The sequence below is a fragment of the Procambarus clarkii genome, chromosome 26 (genome assembly GCF_040958095.1).
Source record: "Procambarus clarkii isolate CNS0578487 chromosome 26, FALCON_Pclarkii_2.0, whole genome shotgun sequence".
NCBI classification, from domain to species: Eukaryota; Metazoa; Arthropoda; class Malacostraca; order Decapoda; family Cambaridae; genus Procambarus; species Procambarus clarkii.
This window is the reverse complement of record NC_091175.1, coordinates 21,459,123-21,483,802: the sequence shown is the minus strand read 5'-3', so window position 1 is coordinate 21,483,802 and position 24,680 is coordinate 21,459,123. Positions and strand designations below refer to the sequence as shown.

Sequence of the window (24,680 nt, the reverse complement as noted above, 5' to 3'; positions counted from 1 at the left end):
TGGTGGAGGCCAAAACCGTCAGTAATTTCAAAGCATTATATGACAAAGAGTGCTGGGGAGACGGGACACCACGAGCGTAGCTCTCATCCTGTAACTACACTTAGGTAATTACACACACACACAGAGGCTACCTCAATTCTCTCCCTCCCTCCCTCACCAAAATTCCTCCTTCCACAATACTATGCACAACGCTAATTATAACCACAATCCTGCTATTATCACAATCCTGGTCACTAATTCCTGTAAATGAATAATTGACCACACGTTTATTTTGAAAAGGAACCTAAGAAATCATTTGAAGATTCCTAGATGGACAAAATAATGCTGTGGTGCTGTGGCTAGCGCTGTGAACATCGTGAACAGCATTGAATCACTGATATTTGAACATTGTACCCAGTCATTATCACACTCAGGCTCTTCTATAACACTATCATGGCTAAATAATACAAGTTATATATATATTTTGACATTATTAGGTGATGCTGTGGTCACACACTGAACAGCAGTGCTGTGCGCTCATGCTGCGAGCGCCAGCCTTGGTTGCTCACGCACTACTGAGGCTCCCACACCCAGGAATGTGGACCACGATTTTTTTTAAAGATGGCGTCTGTTTATAAGAGCCCTGAGGAAGCTGATGTGAACCCCATGTAGCCGCGGGAGTTTTGAATGGAACGTGAAAAATACAAATACCCGGAGGCGCATTGCGCAAACCAGACGTGAGCCTGTAGACACATTGCGCAGTTTAAGGGTTAAGGCAGTGTCTGGGATGCTCCCGGACGCAGGTTCGAATCCTCATCAAGGCCCTTGTGGATTTGTTCATTTGATGCATGACGTTAGTGTGATCTCTGTGTGTAATTCAGTTTGAAAGGAGTCATGATGGCAGAGGAAAACATTAAGGTAAATTCTGAGTAGCATAAAATTAGAGATCATTGTCATGAATGATTTGAATGTGACCCGAGGTTATCATTAATTTAATTATCACTTTGGAGTCCTGATGACGAGTATCGCAGTCATCCAAACAATATACGCACTTCGGGGGATAACGTCAACGCCATCATCCATTAAATTGTTATTATTCCTATGTGTAAACAATGTATAAATATTGTGAGTGAAAGATTTTAACATTAGGTTGTGTGCTCACTGGCAATGTTCAGCCTACCTTGTGGTGCAATGCGGTGGCTCGCCGGGAGAGCAAAGTGTTTATTAAGGGAGTACATAATATGCCAGTTGTAAATAAAAATTGCTAAATAATGAAGAATACTTCAGTATGTATTGCAGTTCTGTACTTCATTCTGTTCATCACAAGGTAATCACAAGGTGGGTGGGCCTGTGGTGTCAGTGCTGTAAGTCCTGAAGAGCTACAAAGGGGCAAGCACATAAAAAGGCATTCAATAAAGACCCACAAAAAACTTTGACAAATTAAAAAATACAACAGCCAAAGCCACAGCTAGATACAACAAACGCTACACCCCAGCCGAACAAACCAAGAATCAACAAACATCACAAAAAGAAGTCCTGGACCAAAGGGGGGACTGAGAACTGAAGTGACGAAAGAAAACCAACACCCAAACCAGAAAACAAGATGACTCGGGAGGATTCGTCTTGCTCAACAATCCTGGGAAGTTCAGTGAATACTGGTCACAAAGCTCCAACCCAGAGTAGAGGTGCCAGTACATACAATGATTGACAGTAGGAAGGTACCACAAAACCCAAACAGGAAACCAGCAAACCAAAAGCCAGTGAAGGGCAAACGAAGCCTGCACCTGAATATCTCAGTGGTGGCAAAAGGGATGGAAACGGTAGGAACTAAAACTGCACCCAAACCCTGACCATGGGGAACACCAGGCAGGTAAAATCCAGATTTCCATACAACTTCTCGACCAATCACCGAGTAATACAGGACTGTCCCAATACCAGATGGAGATGAGCTCACGGGCAGAGCAGAGCCAAATCAGACTGAATTATGTTCAAACCTGAGATGGAACCAACTGGAACTTCCACCAGAATACAAAATTCTCAAACCCAGCAAGCTAGGAGAGGAACAAATCCTGACTTGCAAACATGTGGACTGGCTAGAAGTCCAAACCAGCAGTCATTGAGGTAGGGCAAATCATGGACATCTAAAAGATGCTGCCAGGTAAAAACCACTTAAGTTAACCTGGTAAGTACCAAGGAGCTAGAATCAAGCCAAAAAGAAGGACCCCCAAGGCAGTCCCCTGAACAGTGGATGAAACGGGACATGCCAGAATGGGTCACAGAGGTCTAGGGGACACTAACTAGGAAAACTGCTTGCTACACCTAGAATGGTCATGCAAAAGGTCAGACTTGGAAGACAAAGAAGCAAACTCAAATTGGTAATTGAGAACATAATGTTGGGCTGTCAAGTCCTGCAAATGGACTAGGAATAACTGGGACACCCAGGCAAGAGATGGGGAAGTCAACTAACCCAGAGTCCATCCAAGACACAATGACCAAAAACAGCTGTGGAGGAGAAAGAGATCCAAAAGCCCTGGGACTGGAGTAGGGGGCAAGGACCACCACCAGCACAAGCCCAGAGAGAAAATGTGCATTGGAACTGGAGATTTGCCAACTTGAGGTTGCACTGTACAGTATATAGTATATGTAATATTTTTTTCTTCCAACACTGTATGTTGTTATAGATTCAGCTTATCAGAACAAGTTTCAAGCAGCACGGGCTATGGTGAGCTCGTAGCTTACCTGGCACAGGAGCGGGGCAAGTAGCACAGGCTATGGTGAGCCCGTAGTGGGGATGAGCACTGTATGATTTCACTGATAATACACCTAGGTTAGATGGATGTGAAATCCGATGAAATCAATGTAACAAAAGTGAGCCTGAGACTGAGCTTAGGTTTAACCCTTTAATGGCGCATGGCTATATACCATTTGACACCCACAGGTGCATAAAAAAAAAAAAAAAAAAAAAAAAAAAAAAAAAAAAAAAAAAAAAAAAAAAAAACTTTTTTCTTCCTAACCTGTTAATTTGTGTTCACTGATCATGGGAAAAATAATAAAAAAAATCGTAAGTGGCATATATTGCCCGCTATAGGGCGGGGAAGTCTGGCAAAAAACAGGCGCTGACTCAGCATGCATCCCAGGCGGTCTGTTGCTTGCCAGCTGTCAGGTCGGAGTTGCCACAAAGAGATAATTACCTAATTATTTCAATGTCTCTTGATTGATTTTTCATAGTTTTTTTGCTGTAATATTATTCAATAGTGTGTAGTGTGATATATTTATATAATAAAATGAGTGAATCATCGCTGTACTCAAAAATATGGTGTGCATATTGTTGATTCAATTATATTCATCAAACAGTGAACAAATACTTTGTCGGTTATTACACTATATACACAGGTTATATATAAGTATCTGCATGTTTTGTTCACCATAACGAACCACTAAGTTGCTATTATGAGTCAAAAAGTAACGAGGAGTGACCACCGTGTACCAGCCAGCCACTCACGCCTTCCCTCAACACCTCACTCACCCACATTCTCCTCCCACCATACTGTTTTTGCTTTTATTCACTATATACAGATGTTATATATAAGTATGTACATTCGTGTTCACCATAACAAACCACTAAGTTGGCATGTTGAGTGGCAGTGGCAGCCCGCCACTGGCTGCTACTTCCTCCCTCCCTCAAGTCACCTGACTCACCCACATTCTCCTCCCACAATGCTGTTTTTGCTTTTATTCACTATATACAGACGCTATATATAAGTATCTACATTCGTGCTCACCATAACGAGCCACTAAGTTGGTATGCTGAGTGGCAGTGGCAGCTAAAGGCAGCCCGCCACTGGCTGCCACTCCCTCCCTCCCTCACCTCACCTGACTTGCCACCATTCTCCACCCACCATACTGTTTTTGCTTTTATATACAGACGTTATATATAAGTATTTACATGTTTTGTTCACCATAACTGTACATCTAAGCTTGTATGGTGAGTAAAGGCACAAAGACGTAGGACCTCACACAGTCAGCTGGCTGCCGCCCTCAAGGCCAGACGCACTAATATTTCTCCTCCAACATTACTGTTTGTGGTGTTATTACGCTATATACACACATTATATATAAATATCTACCTGTTTTATTCACCATACTTGTACAAGTAAACTGGTATGGTACCCAAAGACCATCGTGGTCACCAGTAAACAACATGATAAATCGTGCAGACGATGCCACTGCCCTCACCAAAATGGCGGCTCCCAACCTACTCCTCTTGCTGTTTATACCCTCTATACACACGTTATATATAAGTATCTACATTTGTATTCACCATAGCGAACCACTAAGCTGGTATGGTGAGTGCGGTCAATAAAAGGTGGCCACACACAGTCAGATGACAATGCCACCACTCTCCCTCCCACAGCATTACTCCTCCCTCCATGCAGCACAGCGCTAAATATCACCACAATCCTGCTATTATCAGAACCCTGGTCAGTTTTATCACAGTCAGGGGTCTTCTGTAATAATATCATTGCTACATAATAGCATGAACAAGTATATTAAGGCATTTTTAGGCGATGCTGTTGTCACAAGCTGAACAGCAGTGCTGTGAGCTCATGCTGCGTGCGTCAGGCTTGGTAGCTCACTCAATACTAAGGCCCCTAATACCCGGGAATTTGGCCCACGATTTTTTTTTAATGGCGTCTGTTTACCTGAGCCCTGATGAAGGTGTGGTGAACCCCGTGTATCCGCGGGCAGTTTAAATCTTGCGTAGTACTCCAAAGCATCATATGATGCGATGCGCAATTTTCTGCAAGTCAGTCAAAGCATCATATGATGCGATGCGCAATTTTCTGCAAGTCAGTCGAAGCATCATATGATGCGATGCGCAATTTAAGGGTTAATATGTACTGCACAGTGCAAGACTTGAGATGAAGAAAAACTAACTTATGAACTATAGAGACAAGAAAAATGAGAAGCATTAACAGATTACAGTACTGTACAGTATTTTTAACATTAATGGCTTCAGAGCAGATTACAGTACATCCTTACCCCACTAGATATGAATTAATAACTTACTGTGTTTTGCACATATGGAAGACCATAGTACTTGCTCTGAACCTCCTCCAGTATGTGTGTTGTAGAAGTTGTTGATGACCACCGTTCTTCGCCGTGATAACGTTGATCAAGCAGCGAGTAGAATGTCTGGAGTGAGAACAGTGAACATCATTAGTTTTATTTACTTATTAATGCTTTAATTTACAAAACAGTTACATTATAGACTAACATTGTCCTTCAGTAGCTGATATCTCTAATCTCATAGAATAAAGACAAAAAATACAAAATGTAAGTGTTAATTGTGGCTCAAAAAATGCATTCATAATTACAGTATTCTCATTTTTCTTAACCCTTTAACTGCGCCGCCTCCAAATACGACACCCCCCCCCCCCCCCAGTGCGCAGGAAATAAATTTTCTTGAAAAAACTTTTGTTTTTTTAAAATGTCAAAAACCCTTCCCTCAGTATGGGTATGTCAAAAAAATTTCAAAATTGTACTTACTTTGGCTACTATGGGATCCGTAAGTTGGCGCGTGACATCATCATTCCCCGTTCGCCCGTGACGTACGCTCCTGGGGCCAGTAGGGCGCCTGGGGCGGGGCGTGCGAGTTGCCGCGAATATAATTTTGTTCATTTTTTTGAGTACAGTTCCAAATACATTTTATTTGTTTTTACGTGCTAATCCTATGTATAATAAACACGTACACTATACAGTATTATGGCAGTAAAACATCCGTACTGTCCGAGGACACTGTGTTACGTATGAAATTCACTTGTGTACACATAAGTTGCACATATTTACTATGTATCATGCAAATTTATGTATATATACAATCTATTTACAGACTATACACTGCCACACACAATATACATTCACCATCAACACACTCAGAACACCGAGAGTGTGAGCTGTCACACCCAGCCAGCCCTCCCTCACTCCTCCAACATTGTATTCGCCAACAATCCTCCTCCCATCATACAGTTATTCACGCCAATGTTTCATGTTCATTTATGTATATTTACAACATATGTACACACTATACACTGTCACACACTATATACATTAACCATGAACACATTCAGAACACTGCAAGTGTGAGCAGCCAAACCCAGTCAACTCTCCTTCACTCCTCCAACATTGCTCCTCCCATCATACAGTTATTCACACCAATGTTTCATGTTCATTTATGTATATTTACAACATATGTACACACTATACACTGTCACACACTATATACATTCACCATCAACACACTCAGAACACCGCGAGTGTGAGCATCCACACCCAGCCAGCCCTCCCTCACTCCAACATCTTACTTGCCAACATTGCTCCTCCCACCATACTGTTATTGTTTTTATTACACTATTTACACATGTTATATATATCTATCTACATGTTTTATTTACCAGAACTATGCAAGTAAGCCGGTATTGTGTCCAAACAGTACAGTGGCCATCATACACTGCATGAGAAATCACACAGCAGACAGCAGACGACGCTACGATTACGACTTCACCTCCCTCACCAAAATAGCTCCTCTCAACATACTCCTGATGCTGTTATTACACTATATACACACACACTGTATATACCCATGTACATATGTGTTCCTCGTAGCGAACCACGAAGCTAGCATGGTGAGCAAAACAAGAGTGGCTGCCACACATAGTGAGGCTACCTCAATTCTATCCCTTCCTCACCAAAATTCCTCCTTCCACAATACTATGCACAATGCTAATTATAACCACATTACTAGTCACTAATTCCTGTAAATGAATAATTGACCACAAGTTTATTTTGAAAAGGAACCTAAAAAGTCGTTTGAAGATTCCTAGATGGACGAAATAATGCTGTGGTGCTGTGGCTAGAGCTGTGAACATTGTGAACAGCATTGAATCACTGATATTTGAACATTGTACCCAGTCATTATCACACTCAGGCTCTTCTATAAAACTATCATGGCTAAATAATACAGATTATATATATATTTTTACATTATTAGGCGATGCTGTGGTCACACGCTGAACAGCAGTGCTGTGCGCTCATGCTGCGAGCGCCAGCCTTGGTTGCTCGCTCACTACTGAGGCTCTCACACCTGGGAATGTGGACCACGATTTTTTTTAAAGATGGCGTCTGTTTACAAGAGCCCTGAGGAAGCTGATGTGAACCCCATGTAGCCAAGGGAGTTTTGAATGGAACGTGAAAAATACAAATACCTGGAGGTGCGTAACGCACCCCAGACGTGGGCCTGCAGGCGCGTTGCACAGTTAAAGAGTTAAAAAGGTAAAGGTTTATGGAAGCAAGACATATTGAGGGGAGGGGTAATAGTGGTGTGACAGTGTGCTTGATTCTTACTTGGTAAGGAGGCAAAATCTTGCACCATTTCTGGGTTGAGCTTGGTACATGGTATGTGATATTTTCCATTATTTACGTGGCTCCTCATGCCACTCATGTCTAAATGTTAGGGTTTGGGGTTTGGTAATCATAAATACATTCATTCATGCGTGGCATTTCTGCTCGATGATTGGTTTAGTGCGTTTAGTACAGTCCCTGTATTTTACAGGGGGTTGTTTACCTTATATATTTTACTGTTTGGGTAGCAATGTCTTCCCCACTCATCCCAAAACCTGATTCTGCTGATGGCAGCTTTCCTGAGTGGTCCACTTTCTTTTTGGTACCTCTTGGTCAAGTTGCATCTATTGCTCTTCCTGCATGACAGGAGAGTTATTGCTCTCGTGGGTTCAAAGTGTGTTTTCATTAGACCCCATTGGCCAAGACTCTCTGATGTCTCGGCACTCTAGCTATTGTGGACTTTGTTGCCTCAGGCAAGAGGCCGGCGAATACTCCTCTGTTTCAGAGTTCGACTTTTGAAGCTCGTTTCAACTTCTTGTTCCATGTCTTTGCCCAGTGCCTCTTTCTGAACTGGCAGAGGTTGGGCAAGTATCCCAGTCTGTCAGGAAAGGACTCTTGAGTTCCTTTGAATGTCCATTCTGTTGGGGCAGTATTTTAGCATGTACCATTTTGAGTTTTCCTTAGCATTTCATGGGGAGTTTCTTAGGGCATGATGGTGGGATAGTAAGCCATTCCAGTGATGGAGAAAAGGGTATTCTGGTGGCCAGCAGCTGCCTTCTCCCTTGTGTTGCCATCCACAAGGAGTATCTGCTGTTTGTGGCTGATTTTTTCCCTTTTGTATTCATTCACGAGGTGCAGAGATATCCAATATTCTTGTCTAATTCTTAGTAGGTATCTTCTTGATGGTTCTTGTAATTATTGGTGCCGTGGCATTGTATCGACCCACTACTTTGGTGGCAATACAAATTTAGGTTTGCATGGTTTTGCTTTTTTCATCTTTTGCTAATTAGGTCCTTTGATTCTTCTACACTTGTTTTTAATGGCATTTGTCCACAAATTTAAGGATGGCTTAGGGTTTTACAGGCATTTTTAGGTACAGGGCCCTCTTCAACAAACACTTGCATCTCAAAAATTCACCGTGTGACAATCCATGGCTGAATGTATCAGTCAACCCATGAGGAAATGTGTTGTGCTTCCAATTGTGAAGAAATTATAGCTAATTCAAAAGTATGACAGTGGCACCCCTAAAGCAGTGATTTGTGCTGAAAATAGCACACCAAGGTCCCTGTGGTGCAGGTGGTAGCACATGTGTCTCTCACATCATGAGTGATTGTGTCTGGGTTCGAGCCCTGGACTGGGAGGGCTGACTGGATGCTAATCCTTAAATGTTCATCCCTGTTCACCCAACAGTACTGTAATTGAAAATTTGGTGTTAAAGCGATTTGTGGGTCGAGTACCGGGGAAAACTAATATGTTAAGGCTTAGTATGGGCTATGGAAATGGTGAGCTTTAAGCCTCCTAACGTGAGTCAAGTCATCTACTCTTATACCCTACTGTCCAAGAGAAAAATGTCATGTCAAGCTCGAAGTGTAGACAGATAATAATGCAGTTAGGAAATGGTAAAAGGATGAGTTCTTATATAAACTGGTAGATAATTTCCCTGTAAAATGAATGTAAACAAGCTGTGCCTTTATTCTATTAGGTGAGCGAGTACATTAAGGAACTCCCACGGTATCAAACATTAAGGCAGCTAGTGAGAGGAAGTCAGCTGATACGTGTTTCCACAATTGAGTATCGAGACACATTAAGGAAAAAGGATAAGGCCTACTGGCTCGTGTGAGGCAACACCTATGTACGTATAACCAATTTTGGAAATTATGAACACAGATGAATTACCTCCTATATACAGACATTAAGTCACAACATGGCTGAAAATTAGACATAGGGAGAAACTATGGCTCAAAATTCCTGTTTCCTCAAAATGCCAGGATGGATAATGATGATGACTGATGATGATTAATAATGATGAATGATGGTGATTGATGATCATCATGATAAATAATTCTGAAACGTTTGCAACAAACATGAGTGACAAAAATAAAAAAAAATTTCCCTTGGTGAAGCGTATAGTCCGCATAAAGGAAGGACACAACGTAGAAGTGGGATTACAAGAGGAGTGGCTTCACTATAATAACCACATCAATGCTACACAAACATCAACTGAAGCTGAATGATGAAGATTATGAAGCAATCAACTGAGGAGGCCAACAACAACAATACACTATGCAAATTGAAGAGTCAATATAAACAATGGATGAGCTTCAAGGCTACTCTAAAAAAATTATTACATTTTATGGGGGAAGATCCATGTTTGATGCAAATAAAATGGTGGCCACATAAAATACATATATGTATAGTGCTTCATGAGAATTTCAAAAGTGTGCATGGAACAAGCCATTCTTAAAGACTGTTTGGAGAGAGATGGTAAGTGATCTCACATTGAGATAGTACCCTCATGTTCATCTTGTGAACCTAGAACTTTTAGCAGCTCAAACAACTCCAAATTCACCAGTAACTTCTTCAAACTCCTATAACTTCATCCACTTCTTGAGAAAGAGGGTAACAGAAGGCCAATAGGATATGTGCAAACATTGTTTTCTTTTCTTTTTCTGGAGACTGACATGCAGTATCTGCAAAAGTGGGTTAACTGTTAGCTCTCAATTCCAACATTGGTGGATACCATATGAACATGTGAAATCATTTCTGACTTAACAGTGACTGTAGTATTTTATGTCCAGTTACTCTTTCCATGACTATCTAGTCTTGTTGTACTCTTCTTTGTACTGCCTACTGAATCAAGGGGTTAGTTTTGTTTTTCTTATTTACTTGATTCTGGATTGGGATGAACTGTCCAAAGGTCTCTGCACATTTCTGGGCTGCAAATTCTATCCTCTTATTTGTTATCTTCCTGACCATGTCATTCTCCCATTTGACTCCCTGTAGGTGAGCTCATCACTGCAGTCCCCATCTTCTTTTAACTTCACAAATTCCTCAACCTGCTCTTGGTCTGACTCTCTCCTTCAGCTCTTGTATTCAACACTAAAGAGCAGTGGGCAAGGACTCTTTACTCTTACTCTATCTTCTTGAAGGCTGCCTTATTTTTTATAAACAAAGTCCAGTGTTGCTGGTAACCCTCTACTTCTTAAAGTGACCAAAGAACACATTAGGCAAAAATGCAAGACACCAATACACACATGAAGAGAGAGTGAGTGACATGTAATTACCTAAGTGTAGTTACAGGATGAGAGCTACGCTCGTGGTGTCCCGTCTCCCCAGCACTCTGTCATATAATGCTTTGAAATTACTGACGGTTTTGGCCTCCACCACCTTCTCACTTAACTTGTTCCAACAGTCTACCACTCTGTTTACAAAAGTGAATTTTCATATATTTCTCCGGCAGCTTTGTTTCGTTAGTTTAAATCTATGACCTCTTGTTCTTGAAATTCCGGGTCTCAGGAATTCTTCCCTATCAATTTTATCGATTCCTGTTACTATTTTGAACGTAGTGATCATATCGCCTCTTTTTCTTCTATCTTCTAGTTTTTGCATATTTAATGCCTCTAACCTCTCCTCGTAGCTCTTGTCCTTCAGTTCTGGGAGCCACTTAGTGGCATGTCGTTGCACCTTTTCCAGTTTGTTGATGTGCTTCTTAAGATATGGGCACCATACAACCACTGCATATTCCAGCTTTGGTCTAATAAAAGTCGTAAACAATTTCTTTAGTATTTCTCCATCCATGTATTTAAAAGCAATTCTGAGGTTAGAAAGTGTAGCATAGGCTCCTCGCACAATGTTCTTAATGTGGTCCTCAGGTGACCACATCCTCAGGTTTTCTATCTTGAACCACCCCTAGATCCCTTTCTTTGTCAGAATTCTTTAAAGATTTCTCACATAATTTATAGGTTGTGTGGGGTCTATGTTCTCCAATTCCACATTCCATAACATGGCATTTATTCGCATTAAATTCCATTTGCCAAGTGTTGCTCCATATACTTATTTTATCCAGGTCTTCTTGAAGGGCATGACAATCATCTAGGTTTCTTATCTTCCCTATTATCTTAGCATCATCAGCAAACATGTTCATATAATTCTGTATTCCCACTGGTAGATCGTTTATGTAGACAATGAACATTACCGGTGCAAGAACTGAACCCTGTGATACTCCACTCTTAACATTCCTCCAATCCGATACCTTGCCTCTGATTATGGCCCTCATTTTTCTGTCAGTTAGGAAATTTTTCATCCATGTTAGTAGCTTACCTGTCACTCCTCCAATATGTTCCAGTTTCCAGAACAACCTCTTATGGGGAACTCTGTCAAAAGCCTTTTTTAGGTCTAGATAGATGCAGTCAACCCGACCATCTCTTTCCTGTAAAATCTCTGTGGCTCAATCATAAAAACTGAGCAAGTTCATTACACAGGATCTTCCAGTTTGAAAACCATACTGTCTATCTGATATTATATCGTTTTCCTCCAGGTGTTCTACCCATTTAGTTTTAATTATTTTTCCAATATTTTGACTATTACACTTGTCAATGATACAGGTCTATAATTAAGGGGGTCTTCCGTGTTTACACTTTTGTAGATTGGAACTATGTTAGCCTTTTTCCACACATCAGCTACAACTCTTGTACACAGGGATGCCTGAAAAATCAGTTGAAGTGGAATGCTGAGCTCAGGTGCACATTCTCTCAGAACCCATGGTGAAACTCCATCTGAACCAACTGCTTTCTTCTTACTTAGCTCCTTGAGCATTTTTTTCCACTTCATCTCTAGACACCTCTATGTGCTCTATGTTGTTCCCTGGAATTCTTATTGTGTCTGGTTCCCTAAAGATTTCATTTTGTACAAACACACTTTGGAACTTTTCGTTTAGTGTTTCACACATTTCCTTTTCATTATCCGTGAATCTATTTCCCATTTTCAACCTCTGAATATTATCCTTTACCTGCAATTTGTTGTTTATGAATTTATAGAATAGACCTGGTTCTGTTTTACATTTGTCTGCAATCCCTTTTTCAAAATTTCTTTCTGCCTCTCTCCTCACTGCCGTGTCGTTGTTTCTCGCATCTTTGTATCGCTATTATGTTTGGGGGTTTGGCCTCATCCTGTATTGATTCATTTTTGTGTCTTTTGGTCTCTGGCCCTCTCGCAATTTCTATTGAACCAATCCTGTTTCCTAGTTCTGCATCTCTGTTTTGGTATAAATTTTTTTGTGCCTTTATCATATATTTCACAAAACTTGACATACATCTCATTCACTTCCTTGTCTAGCATCAAGTCTGTCCAATTATACTCACTAAAAAAAATTCTAAGGTGGCCATAATGTCCTCTCCTGAAGTCAGGTTTTTCAACTGCTTCAACCTCCTTATTTTCTTCCAGATTATAACGCATTGCATACTTTATTCCCAAAAAGACATGGTCACTTTTACCCAAGGGAGGAAGGTACTGAATGTCAAATATCTCTTCCTCCTTCCTGGTAAATATCAAATCTAGCATGGAGGGAACGTCCCCTTCCCTCATCCTTGTAGCTTGTTTAACATGCTGATACAAGAATGTTTCCAGGATGAAGTCTACAAATCTACAGGTCCAAAAATCTTCTGTTTTAGCTTCATATGCTTCCCAGTCTATGGATTTCAAGTTGAAGTCGCTGACTATCAACAGTCGTGGTCTATCGTTATCCGCTCTCGCTATATTCTCTCTCATTATTGTTATAAGACCTTCGCGTTTACTATCTAGCTCCTCCTTTGACCATGTGCTGCTTGGCGGTGGACTATATGCATTTATGATCATTAGTTTATCATCATCATGGCAGATCTCTAGTGCTATTATGTCAACTTCTTGTGGATTGGCTGTCATTATTTCTTTCACCTTTGGGTGTACTTTCACCAGCACAGCAACGCCACCGCCTTTCCTAATTTTTCTGTCCCGTCTCCAAATTGAGTAGCCCCTTGGGAATATGACCTCATTTAAAATAACATCTTCAAGTTTTGTCTCCGTGAGTGCAACAATGTCTGGTGTCTGCAGCTGTATTACATCACTTAACTCCAGTATCTTCGATCTCACTCCATCTATGTTGGTGTATGCAATCTTCAGGAATTTGTTCCCCCTTTCCTTATTCTTCACTCCCCCTCTCTCTATTGATTTTGTTGGTTTGCCTTTATGTACCACTTTACTGGTCTGCCTACCCCTATCACTTTGTAGAAAAAAGAATTGATTTCTTCTTCATTCCTGCTCTCATTTAAACTTTTTGCCTCGGCGAGGTTCAGTTTCAGCTTCTCTCTGTCTTCTTTTGAAAGATCTCGTCTTAACGACCACAATTTCCCATCCTCATCACTTTGTAATTTTCTGGCATTCCTTTGTACTTCTTCCATCTGTTTGGCACCATTTAGGGTGATCCTCAAATGTCGATCTTTCCCTTTTACGTATCTGCCTATTCTCCTATAGTCGCACACATTCTCTATGGTTGTAAGACCTTCCACGAGGCCAACAATTTTATCTACTACTTTCGCTTCTTCTACAGCTCTTTCTGACTTAGATGTTATCTCCTTTTCTTTGCAGCCAAAAATTATCAGGGACTTACTCCGATCAACTGTGTTTTGCACCAACTTCGGGTTAGATGCCAATTCTTTTCTCACTTCCAGCCTAATGTTTGTTTTATCTTGGTTGTTGCAGTGTTTGACTTCCTTTACTGCTTCTTCAGTTTTTTCCTTCTCCTTGGCCACTTGTGCATAGGTGAGTTGCATATCTTTCTTGCACTGTTCTATTCTCTGTGTAACTTCCTCCATCTGTGCTGACAAAAGCTATTTCTCCTGTTGAATTTCCTTACCTAACCTATTGTAGTCATTTATGTTTAAATTTACTTTAACTTCTTCCAAAGCTATTTTTAAGAGTTTATTTTCTTCTTCCATGGCTTTGCAATCTGTTTCCAATTGATTCTTATCCTTGCACAAGTGAACCTGAACCCTCAAGACATAAAACTTTGCTATTTAAATGGTCATTACTTTCTTTCAATTTACTAATTATTTCTACATGAGAGGTCACTATAATATCTAATTTTACCAACTTGTTGTATAGACTGGTTATATCAATGCTTTCTTCACTGAATCCAGCAAAATCAAGCTCTGTTTTGTATTTCCTCTTGCCGGCAGCCATCTTGAATGTGTGTGTGTGCGTGTGTGTGTGTGTGTGTGTGTGTGTTGGTGAATTATTTGTGCCTGTGGCAGCCGGGCACAAATTATACACAAGCACACAACTAACTACTGTACTTCAAATCGCCATCAAGAGGCTTTACTGTGGAGAGCAAGTCCCTCATTCTACCCAGAGGTCAGATGACTCAAGAGACGTCAACTCACAGAGGAGGAACTCAAATTTCTCAGAGCAGGTATCTTTGGTGAAGAAAGGGAAATGCAAGCCAGCTGCCCTGGCACACACCTGGACCAAAATAGACAAGGAATATGCAATGCCCTTTCAAGAAACAACTATTATAAGAATAGACAACAAAACATAGCTGAAAGGAGCAGTTGCTCTATGGTCCCAGCAGAAGGCTACAACCCATAAAACACCAGGTGAGTAAATAAGGTATGTTGCTGACTAAAACCATAGTGACTTAGGCCACCATCTGGTGGTGGTCAGATGCACCAGGTTTAGGGTTGTTCACCCGCAGCAATAATTGTTTGCTTCGTTTTGCTCAGGTTTCATTTCTTTCAAGCAGTAACTCATTTCATTTTGCCTAACCATTTCGATGGGGCTTTTTTTATTTTGGCCAGATTTCCCATCCCCAAGAATCCATAGCTTCACAGAAAGACAGATTCTTGTCCTAGTTCTCTGTAGGCCAGCGTGGGATCCTAAGGTCTGGTATAATTCTTAAGGCTTGGCTAAACTTACATTTTTGCTCCAAGGAGGTATCGAAGAGAAATATTAAAAAGTACTCAGAAATATTATACCAGTGGATACAATATTTTATAACATTATAAATACTAACTTTTGTTAAAAGTTAGCACTAGAAAGTGATGCATGAGTAAGTAGGACTTTAGGGTTGATACCAATATGGAACACCAAATATAATTTTTTCCCCAATGCAACATACCTGTAACTGCATTTCAGAAGCAGCAAATACAGATTTGGATGCAACCAATCTTTCAAGAAGTTCACGGGGTACAGCTTCCCCGGTTTTATAGTGTCGGGCAAATGTACCGAGCACTCGTGGATCCATGGCAAAGAACTCCATGAGGATTGATGGAACTTCAGCAAAATCCGTGCTACAGCGTGTGCCAGTGACATGTTGATACTGGGTCCTGAGCGAGAGAAAGCATGACATTACATAATTTTGTTTAATTCAGGGCACTTTATTGTAGAGTGACCTAAATAATCCACATTAATCCTCAAACTGTGTATTAAAAATTATATCCCTACTGCAGGTGCTCCCCGTGTCTCCACCTAGTCTTACAGCACAAGTATTTTCACTTAATTTTCTGGGAATACATCCTGTACAGTATATTATTTTCCTACATCTTCTTATGGATCATCAGGGGTCACATGTTCAATAAAATAAAAAAAATACTATTATTTTTTAAGCAAATTTAGTAGTTTGTGGCACCAAATGTGCTCCACTTAACAACATAAAAGTTCTGTACAAGACCACTGACATAGCTAGTGTTTGCACCACAAACACCAATATACTCTCCACAAGCATCAAGGTCACTATCAACACTTTTCCATTAGAATCAGGATTTCGTAGCAGTGAAGTGGCTCCAATTAAAAATTAAATTAAATTAGGGGCGCCTGACAGCTGAGCAGACAGCGCTTCGGATTCGTAGTCCTGAGGTTCCGGGTTCAATCCCCGGTAGAGGCGGAGACAAAATGGGCAAAAAGTTTCTTTCACCCTAATGCCCCTTTTACCTAGCAGTAAAAAGGTATCTGGGAGTTAGACAGCTGGGCTGCTTCTTGGGGATGTGTAACAAAAAGGAGGCCTGGTCGAGGACTGGGCCACGGGGACGCTAAGCCTCGAAATCATCCCAAGATAACCAACTCAAAAAATGATATTACCAGAAGCATGGCTTTATGTCCATGAGCAGTATTATTATTATTATTTTCTACCACAGACGTGGCCACACATTTACAATGCTAACTAGCATATATACATTTTCTTCTGTCCTCCATGGACAGGGTGAGAGATTTGTCAAACATACAGTTCAGAGATTTATTGAACAACCACAGAAGGTGATCGTAGTGCTTTTAAAATGTTAGGCTAAGCTACATCCGTAAATACATAGATACACAGATTTATGAATGCATTAATGTGAATTTATAATGGTGAAATGTAATTCTGATCAGTTTTATACTTTATACACATACATACACACACACATACATACATATATATTTGTCTCTTTTACTCTGACAGGGTGAGATAGCCAACAGAGAAACTAGTGTGCAATTAAGAACTTAACCACTGAAGGTGATTAAGATGCTTTTACAAGCTCAGGTTATATAGTTACATTACATGGTTAATCTAGGGTACAAGTCCAATATATCATCAAGTGTTCCAGTACTCATATAGTAGTTACAAAGTTCAGCATACCTCAGCCCAGGAGGGTGAAAGTCAGTCAATATGGGACATTCTACAATATAATGTGTGGATGACATGACACACACACGTGAGGTTGTTGATTGTTGGACTGCTTGACACTGCTCACAGCCCAGTTGATCAGGAATAATTTGGAAGAGTTTATAAAGTAATCTTCTGAACCCTGTGAAATGTCAGCTAATTATGCCCCCTTGTGTACAGAAGGAAAGTGTTGAAAAATCTTGGGCCCTTAATTTTGATAAAATTGTCAACGTGGCCACTTTGCACTTCTGCCATGCCTTCTGGTCTCATGCAAAGTTATTTCTGTTTGAAGCTTTTCTGTCTATAGTTTCTCCAGATCAGCAATTTCTCCAGCTTTGAATGGCAATGTTAGTGTGGAACACTATCTCACCTAAGATAATATGTAACACCTACATACAACAATTTGGATGTATAAGGACATGCCAATAAGCATTCTAGAAGTCCAGGGAAATAATTCAGGCACCCGGATCTAGGATCCCCCAAATGTGGGGAACGATGGGGGGATGAATGAGCGGGCACAAGCTTTGTAAAATTTGTTATCATTTGTTTTCATAGTTTGGAGGAGCTCTATGGCTGTTTTTGAGCCTGTAGGTCTCAGAGGCAGCCAGCTGTGTTTTTTTTGAATCGCTGATTTTCCAGGTGCCTTCCTGAGGGCTGCCAGCAGGTACCAAGAGGTGGTGGCATAACTGAAGTACAGTACTTCCAGGTGGTGGCATAAATGAATAATATGTAAATTCCACAGCTCCCTTTGCCTCTGTGAGGGGGACCTGGTTTTGGCTGTGTCCCTGGTAGGATAGAGAACTTTGTGACTGATGGCACCTACATCGGAGATGGTAGCTTCAGGGAGCCAACATGGGGCTACCACAAGAAAAGAAGGGGGGCCTAAGGGAATGCCCTGTTGGACACCTTCACAAGTCTCTCTTTCATGCTCTCCAAAATGAAGCTTAAGAGTCCCCAATGTAGCACAACAAAGAAATGGTTGTGTACAGCTCAGAGGACAGCATCTCTTCTGACTTCATTGAAAGCATTTTTTTTTTTTAGTCCAGCTTAACTAGTGCCTGCTATTCTGAGAGCCTGGATGTATGTACTGGATTCTGAGAGTATGCATGTAGTGTGCTGCAGCTTCACAACCTAGAGGGATACCAAACCCGAGCTGATTTGGTTTCAACATGGTGGCTGCTTCCTGGCTGACTGATCTCACTGCAACGATAGCTATGAGGCATCTGAGGGTGTTGCCAATGGCAATGGGCCTGATTCCCCATTCTTCATTTTTAGAGCACAGAGGGCTGCTCCACAAAAAGAGAGATGTATATACACTGTGTATACACACACACACACACACACACACACACACACACACACACACACACACACAGGGGCCTCGAAGCCTGGTGGATAGCGTGCAGGACTCGTAATTCTGTGGCGCGGGTTCGACTCCCGCACGAGGCAGAAACAAATGGGCAAAGTTTCTTTCACCCTAAGTGCCCCTGTTACCTAGCAGTAAATAGGTACCTGGGAGTTAGTCAGCTGTCACGGGCTGCTTCCTGGGGTGTGTGTGTATGTGTGGTGTGGGGAAAAAAAAAAAAAAAAAAAAAGTAGTAAGTTAGTAGTTAGTAAACAGTTGATTGACAGTTGAGAGGCGGGCCGAAAGAGCAAAGCTCAACCCCCGCAAAAACACAACAAGTAAACACACACACACACACACACACACACACACACACACACACACACACATGGACACACGCAAATAGAGTGGTAGACGGTTGGAACAAGTTAAGTGAGAAGGTGGTGGAGGCCAAGACCGTCAGTAGTTTCAAAGCGTTATATGACAAAGAGTGCTGGGAAGACGGGACACCACGAGCGTAGCTCTCATCCTGTAACTACACTTAGGTAATTACACTTAGGTAATTACACACACACACACACACACACACACACACACACACACACACACACACACACACACAACTTATGCAACTCACTTATGCACAAGTGGCCAAGGAGAAGGAAAAAATAGAAGAAGCAGTAAAGGAAGTCAAACACTGCAGCAACCAAGATAAAACAAACATTAGGCTAGAAGTGAGGAAAGAATTGGCATCTAACCCGAAGTTGGTGCAAAACACAGTTGATCGGAGTAAGTCCCTGATCATTTTTGGCTGCAAAGAAAAGGCGATAACATCTAGGTCAGAAAGAGCTGTAGAAGAAGCTAAAGTAGTAGATAAAATTGTTGGCCTCGTGGAAGGTCTTACAAACAGAGAGAATGTGTGCGACTACAGGAGAATAGGCAGGTACGTAAAAGGGAAAGATCGACCTTTGAGGATCACCCTAAACGGTGCCAAACAGATGGAAGAAGTACTAAGGAATGCTAGAAAATTGCAAAGGGATGAGGATGGGAAAGGGTGGTCATTAAGACGAGATCTTTCAAAAGAAGATAGAGAGAAGCTGAAACTGAACCTCGCCGAGGCAAAACATTTAAATGAGAGCAGGAATGAAGAAGAAATAAATTCTTTTTTCTACAAAGTGATAGGGGTAGGCAAACCAGTAAAGTGGTACATAAAGGCAAACCAACAAAATCAATAGAGAGAGGGGGAGTGAAGAATAAGGAGAGGGGGAACAAGTTCCTGAAGATTGCATACACCAACATAGATGGAGTGAGATCGAAGATACTGGAGTTAAGTGATGTAATACAGCTGCAGACACCAGACATTGTTGCACTCACGGAGACAAAACTTGAAGATGTAATTTTAAATGAGGTCATATTCCCAAGGGGCTACTCAATTTGGAGACGGGACAGAAAAATTAGGAAAGGCGGTGGCGTTGCTGTGCTGGTAAAAGAACACCTAAAGGTGAAGGAAATAATGACTGCCAATCCACAAGAAGTTGACATAATAGCACTAGAGATCTGCTATGAGGATGATAAACTAATGATGATAAATGCATATAGTCCACCGCCAAGCAGCACATGGTCAAAGGAGCAGCTAGATAGTAAATGTGAAGGTCTTATAACAATAATGAGAGAGATTATAGCGAGAGCGGATAACGATAGATCACGACTGTTGATAGTCGGTGACTTCAACTTGAAATCCATAGACTGGGAAGCATATGAAGCTAAAACAGAAGATTTTTGGACCTGTAAATTTGTAGACCTCATCCTGGAAACATTCTTGTATCAACATGTTAAACAAGCTACGAGGATGAGGGAAGGGGACGTTCCCTCCATGCTAGATTTGATATTTACCAGGAAGGAGGAAGAGATATTTGACATTCAGTACCTTCCTCCCTTGGGTAAAAGTGACCATGTCTTTTTGGGAATAAAGTATGCAATGCGTTATAAGCTGGAAGAAAATAAGGAGGTTGAAGCAGTTGAAAAACCAGACTTCAGGAGAGGACATTATGGTGACCTTAGAAATTTTTTTAGTGAGTATAATTGGACAGACTTGATGCTAGGCAAGGAAGTGAATGAGATGTATGGCAAGTTTTGTGAAATATATGATAAAGGCACAAAAAAATTTATACCAAAACAGAGATGCAGAACTAGGAAACAGGATTGGTTCAATAGAAATTGCGAGAGGGCTAGAGACCGAAAGACACAAAAATGGAATCAATACAGGAAGAGGCCGAACCCCCAAACATACCAGCGATACAAAGATGCGAGAAACAACTACACGGCAGTGAGGAGAGAGGCAGAAAGAAATTTTGAAAAAGGGATTGCGGACAAATGTAAAACAGAACCAGGTCTATTCTATAAATTCATAAACAACAAATTGCAGGTAAAGGATAATATTCAGAGGTTGAAAATGGGAAATAGATTCACGGAAGATGAAAAGGAAATGTGTGAAACACTAAACGAAAAGTTCCAAAGTGTGTTTGTACAAAATGAAATCTTTAGGGAACCAGATACAATAAGAATTCCAGAGAACAACATAGAACACATAGAGGTGTCTAGAGACGAAGTGGAAAAAATGCTCAAGGAGCTCGGTAAGAACAAAGCAGCTGGCCCAGATGGCGTTTCACCATGGGTTCTGAGAGAATGTGCATCTGAGCTCAGCATTCCACTTCACCTGATCTTTCAGGCATCCCTGTGTACAGGAATCGTAGCAGACGGGTGGAAACAGGCTAACATAGTTCCAATCTACAAAAGTGGCAGCAGGGAAGACCCCCTCAATTATAGACCTGTATCATTGACAAGTGTAATAGTGAAAGTATTGGAAAAACTAATCAAAACTAAATGGGTAGAACACCTAGAGAGAAATTATATAATATCAGACAGACAGTATGGTTTTCGATCTGGAAGATCCTGTGTATCGAATTTACTCAGTTTCTATGATCGAGCCACAGAGATATTACAGGAAAGAGATGGTTGGGTTGACTGCATCTATCTGGACCTAAAAAAGGCTTTCGACAGAGTTCCACATAAGAGGTTGTTCTGGAAACTGGAAAATATTGGAGGGGTGACAGGTAAGCTTCTATCATGGGTGAAAAATTTTCTGACTGATAGAAAAATGAGGGCAGTAATCAGAGGCAATGTATCAGAATGGAGAAATGTCACAAGTGGAGTACCACAGGGTTCAGTTCTTGCACCAGTGATGTTTATTGTGTACATAAATGATCTACCAGTTGGTATACAGAATTATATGAACATGTTTGCTGATGATGCTAAGATAATAGGAAGGATAAGAAATTTAGATGACTGTCATGCCCTTCAAAAAGACCTGGACAAAATAAGTATATGGAGCACCACTTGGCAAATGGAATTTAATGTTAATAAATGTCATGTTATGGAATGTGGAATAGGAGAACATAGACCCCACACAACCTATATATTATGTGAGAAATCTTTAACGAATTCTGATAAAGAAAGAGATCTAGGAGTGGTTCTAGATAGAAAACTATCACCTGAGGACCACATAAAGAATATTGTGCAAGGAGCCTATGCTATGCTTTCTAACTTCAGAATTGCATTTAAATACATGGATGGCGATATACTAAAGAAATTGTTCATGACTTTTGTTAGGCCAAAGCTAGAATATGCAGCTGTTGTGTGGTGCCCATATCTTAAGAAGCACATCAACAAACTGGAAAAGGTGCAAAGACATGCTACTAAGTGGCTCCCAGAACTGAAGGGCAAGAGCTACGAGGAGAGGTTAGAAGCATTAAATATGCCAAAACTAGAAGACAGAAGAAAAAGAGGTGATATGATCACTACATACAAAATAGTAACAGGAATTGACAAAATCGACAGGGAAGACTTCCTGAGACCTGGAACTTCAAGAACAAGAGGTCATAGATTTAAACTAGCTAAACACAGATGCCGAAGAAATATAAGAAAATTCACCTTCGCAAATAGAGTGGTAGACGGTTGGAACAAGTTAGGTGAGAGGGTGGTGGAGGCCAAGACCGTCAGTGGTTTCAAAGCGTTATATGACAAAGAGTGCTGGGAAGACGGGACACCACGAGCGTAGCTCTCATCCTGTAACTACACTTAGGTAATTACACTTAGGTAATTACACACACACACACACACACACACACACACACACACACACACACACACACACGATCGATCGATCGAGATCGAGGTTGATCGAGAGGTGAAGCTGGAGGAGGCAGAAGTCACACTGCAGCAAGCTCCTGGAAATATCGAATTACCTAAGTATTGGGAACAGGTTGAGGGCTACAGTGGTGTCCCAGGTTACATAAAGGTTCAGGGAAGAGTAAAAGCAAATAAAATACAATAAACAAGTAAAACTGAGTGAAAATAGCCGAGTGGAAAAGTTTGTTTTGGTCTAGAACAAAATCAAAGATGGCCGCCGCCACCACCCACACTGAGAATGTAGACACACCAACAGCTGATGGTTTCAAAGGATTCTCACTACAAGATATAAGGAAAGGAGGTGTTCTTGGCAGGTTAGAGATAATTGAGGACATGCAAAAGAAGTATGAAGAAAAAGTGCTTAAATTAGAAGAGGACAATGGAGCTCTTTGGAGTGAGCTTTGCACTCTAAAAGGGAGTATGCTTCAACAAGGTAAGATTATTACTGCATTAACAGACAAGGTAACAAATCAGGAGGAGCAAATCAAGGAACTAGTGAAAGAAAATGAGGCATGGAAAGTGAAGTGTGGTGACTTTGAAGAAATAAACAAGAAGATAGACTCATATGGTGAACAACTCCAAGCAAGCCTAAGGGCTAACATAGAGTTAGGTAAGGATCTCCAACTGGAAACTTCACTGACAACTCACATAGAGGAGGTGAATAAAGAACTAGAAAAGTATAAAGAAGAAATAAAAGCGACATATGCTGAAGTTGTAAAAGAGAAAGAGACTATCAAAGAAGTGTGTTCGGAAGTCAAAACCAGAAATGACCAACAAGAAGCAGAAATTAGGCAAGCAATTAGGAAAGAACTGGTTACCAACAGTAAACTGGTACAAAACACTGCAGATAGAACTAAGTCCATAATCATTTTTGGATGTTTAGAGAAGGAAATTTCATCTAGGGTGGACCGAGCAGCAGAAGAGATGAAAATCATAGAGAAAATAGTAGGTTTAGGAGAAGGCTCAAAGGAAAATGTCAGTGATTTTAGAAGAATAGGAAAATATGAGAAAGAAAAGAACCGCCCCTTAAGGGTGACCTTTAATGGAGTGAAAAACATGATGGAAGTGCTAAGAAATGCCAGGAAACTGCAGAGTGATGAGGTTGGCAAATCTTGGTCAATAAGACAAGACCTCTCCAAGGAAGACAGAGAAAAGCTGAAAATGAACTTAATTGAGGCAAAACGGCTAAATGGGGATAGAAATGAAGAAGACAGAAATTCTTTTTTTTACAAAGTGACAGGGACTGGAAAGCTTGTGAAATGGTACATAAAAACAAAGCAACAAGATCAGTAGTGGAAGGGGGAGTAAAGAGCAAAGGAAAAGGGAACATGTTCCTGAAAATTGTATATACCAACATAGATGGAGTGAGGTCAAAAACTTTGGAGTTACAAGATATAATCCAGCTTAGGGTCCCAGATATTGTTGCATTATCAGAAACGAAACTTGAAGGAAATATAATAAATGAAGTCATATTCCCAAGAGGCTACTCAGTTTGGAGACGTGACAGGAAAACTAGGAAGGGGGGAGGAGTGGCTGTACTGGTGAAAAAACACCTGAAGGTAAAAGAGTTAATATTTGAAAACCCTCGAGATATTGACATAATGGCATTGCAGGTCTGGAATCAGGATGATAACCTGATAATTGTAAATGCCTACAGCCCACCAGCAAGCAACACGTGGACAAAGGAAGAACTGGATGACAAACGAGAGGGCCTCATAATGGTCATGAGAGATATTATTGTACAAGCAGATAAAGATAAATCACGACTGTTGATACTGGGGGACTTCAACTTTAGAGCAATAGACTGGGAGACCTATGAAGCAAGAACGGAGGACTTTTGGACATGCAGATTTGTGAACCTCATTCTGGAGACATTCTTGTATCAACACATAAAGCAAGCCACAAGAATGAGGGAAGGAGATATACCGTCAGTACTGGATCTAGTATTCACCAGGAAAGAAGAAGAGATTTTTGACATCCAGTACCTTCCTCCCTTGGGAAAGAGTGATCACGTCCTGTTAGACATTAAATATGCTT

General features: G+C 40.9%; 1 protein-coding gene across 1 annotated transcript in view; it reads right to left on the bottom strand.

Annotated features, from left to right (window-relative positions):
- LOC123756908 (mitochondrial intermediate peptidase) overlaps window positions 1-24,680 on the bottom strand; it is an 80,823-nt gene that overhangs the window by 11,689 nt on the left and 44,454 nt on the right. The window contains exons 11-12 of the mRNA XM_069331972.1: window positions 15,530-15,737; window positions 5,050-5,175 (exon numbers count right to left, since the gene is read on the bottom strand). Of these exons, the coding sequence (XP_069188073.1) occupies window positions 5,050-5,175; window positions 15,530-15,737 (334 nt within the window). The remainder of the gene's footprint in view (window positions 1-5,049; window positions 5,176-15,529; window positions 15,738-24,680) is intronic.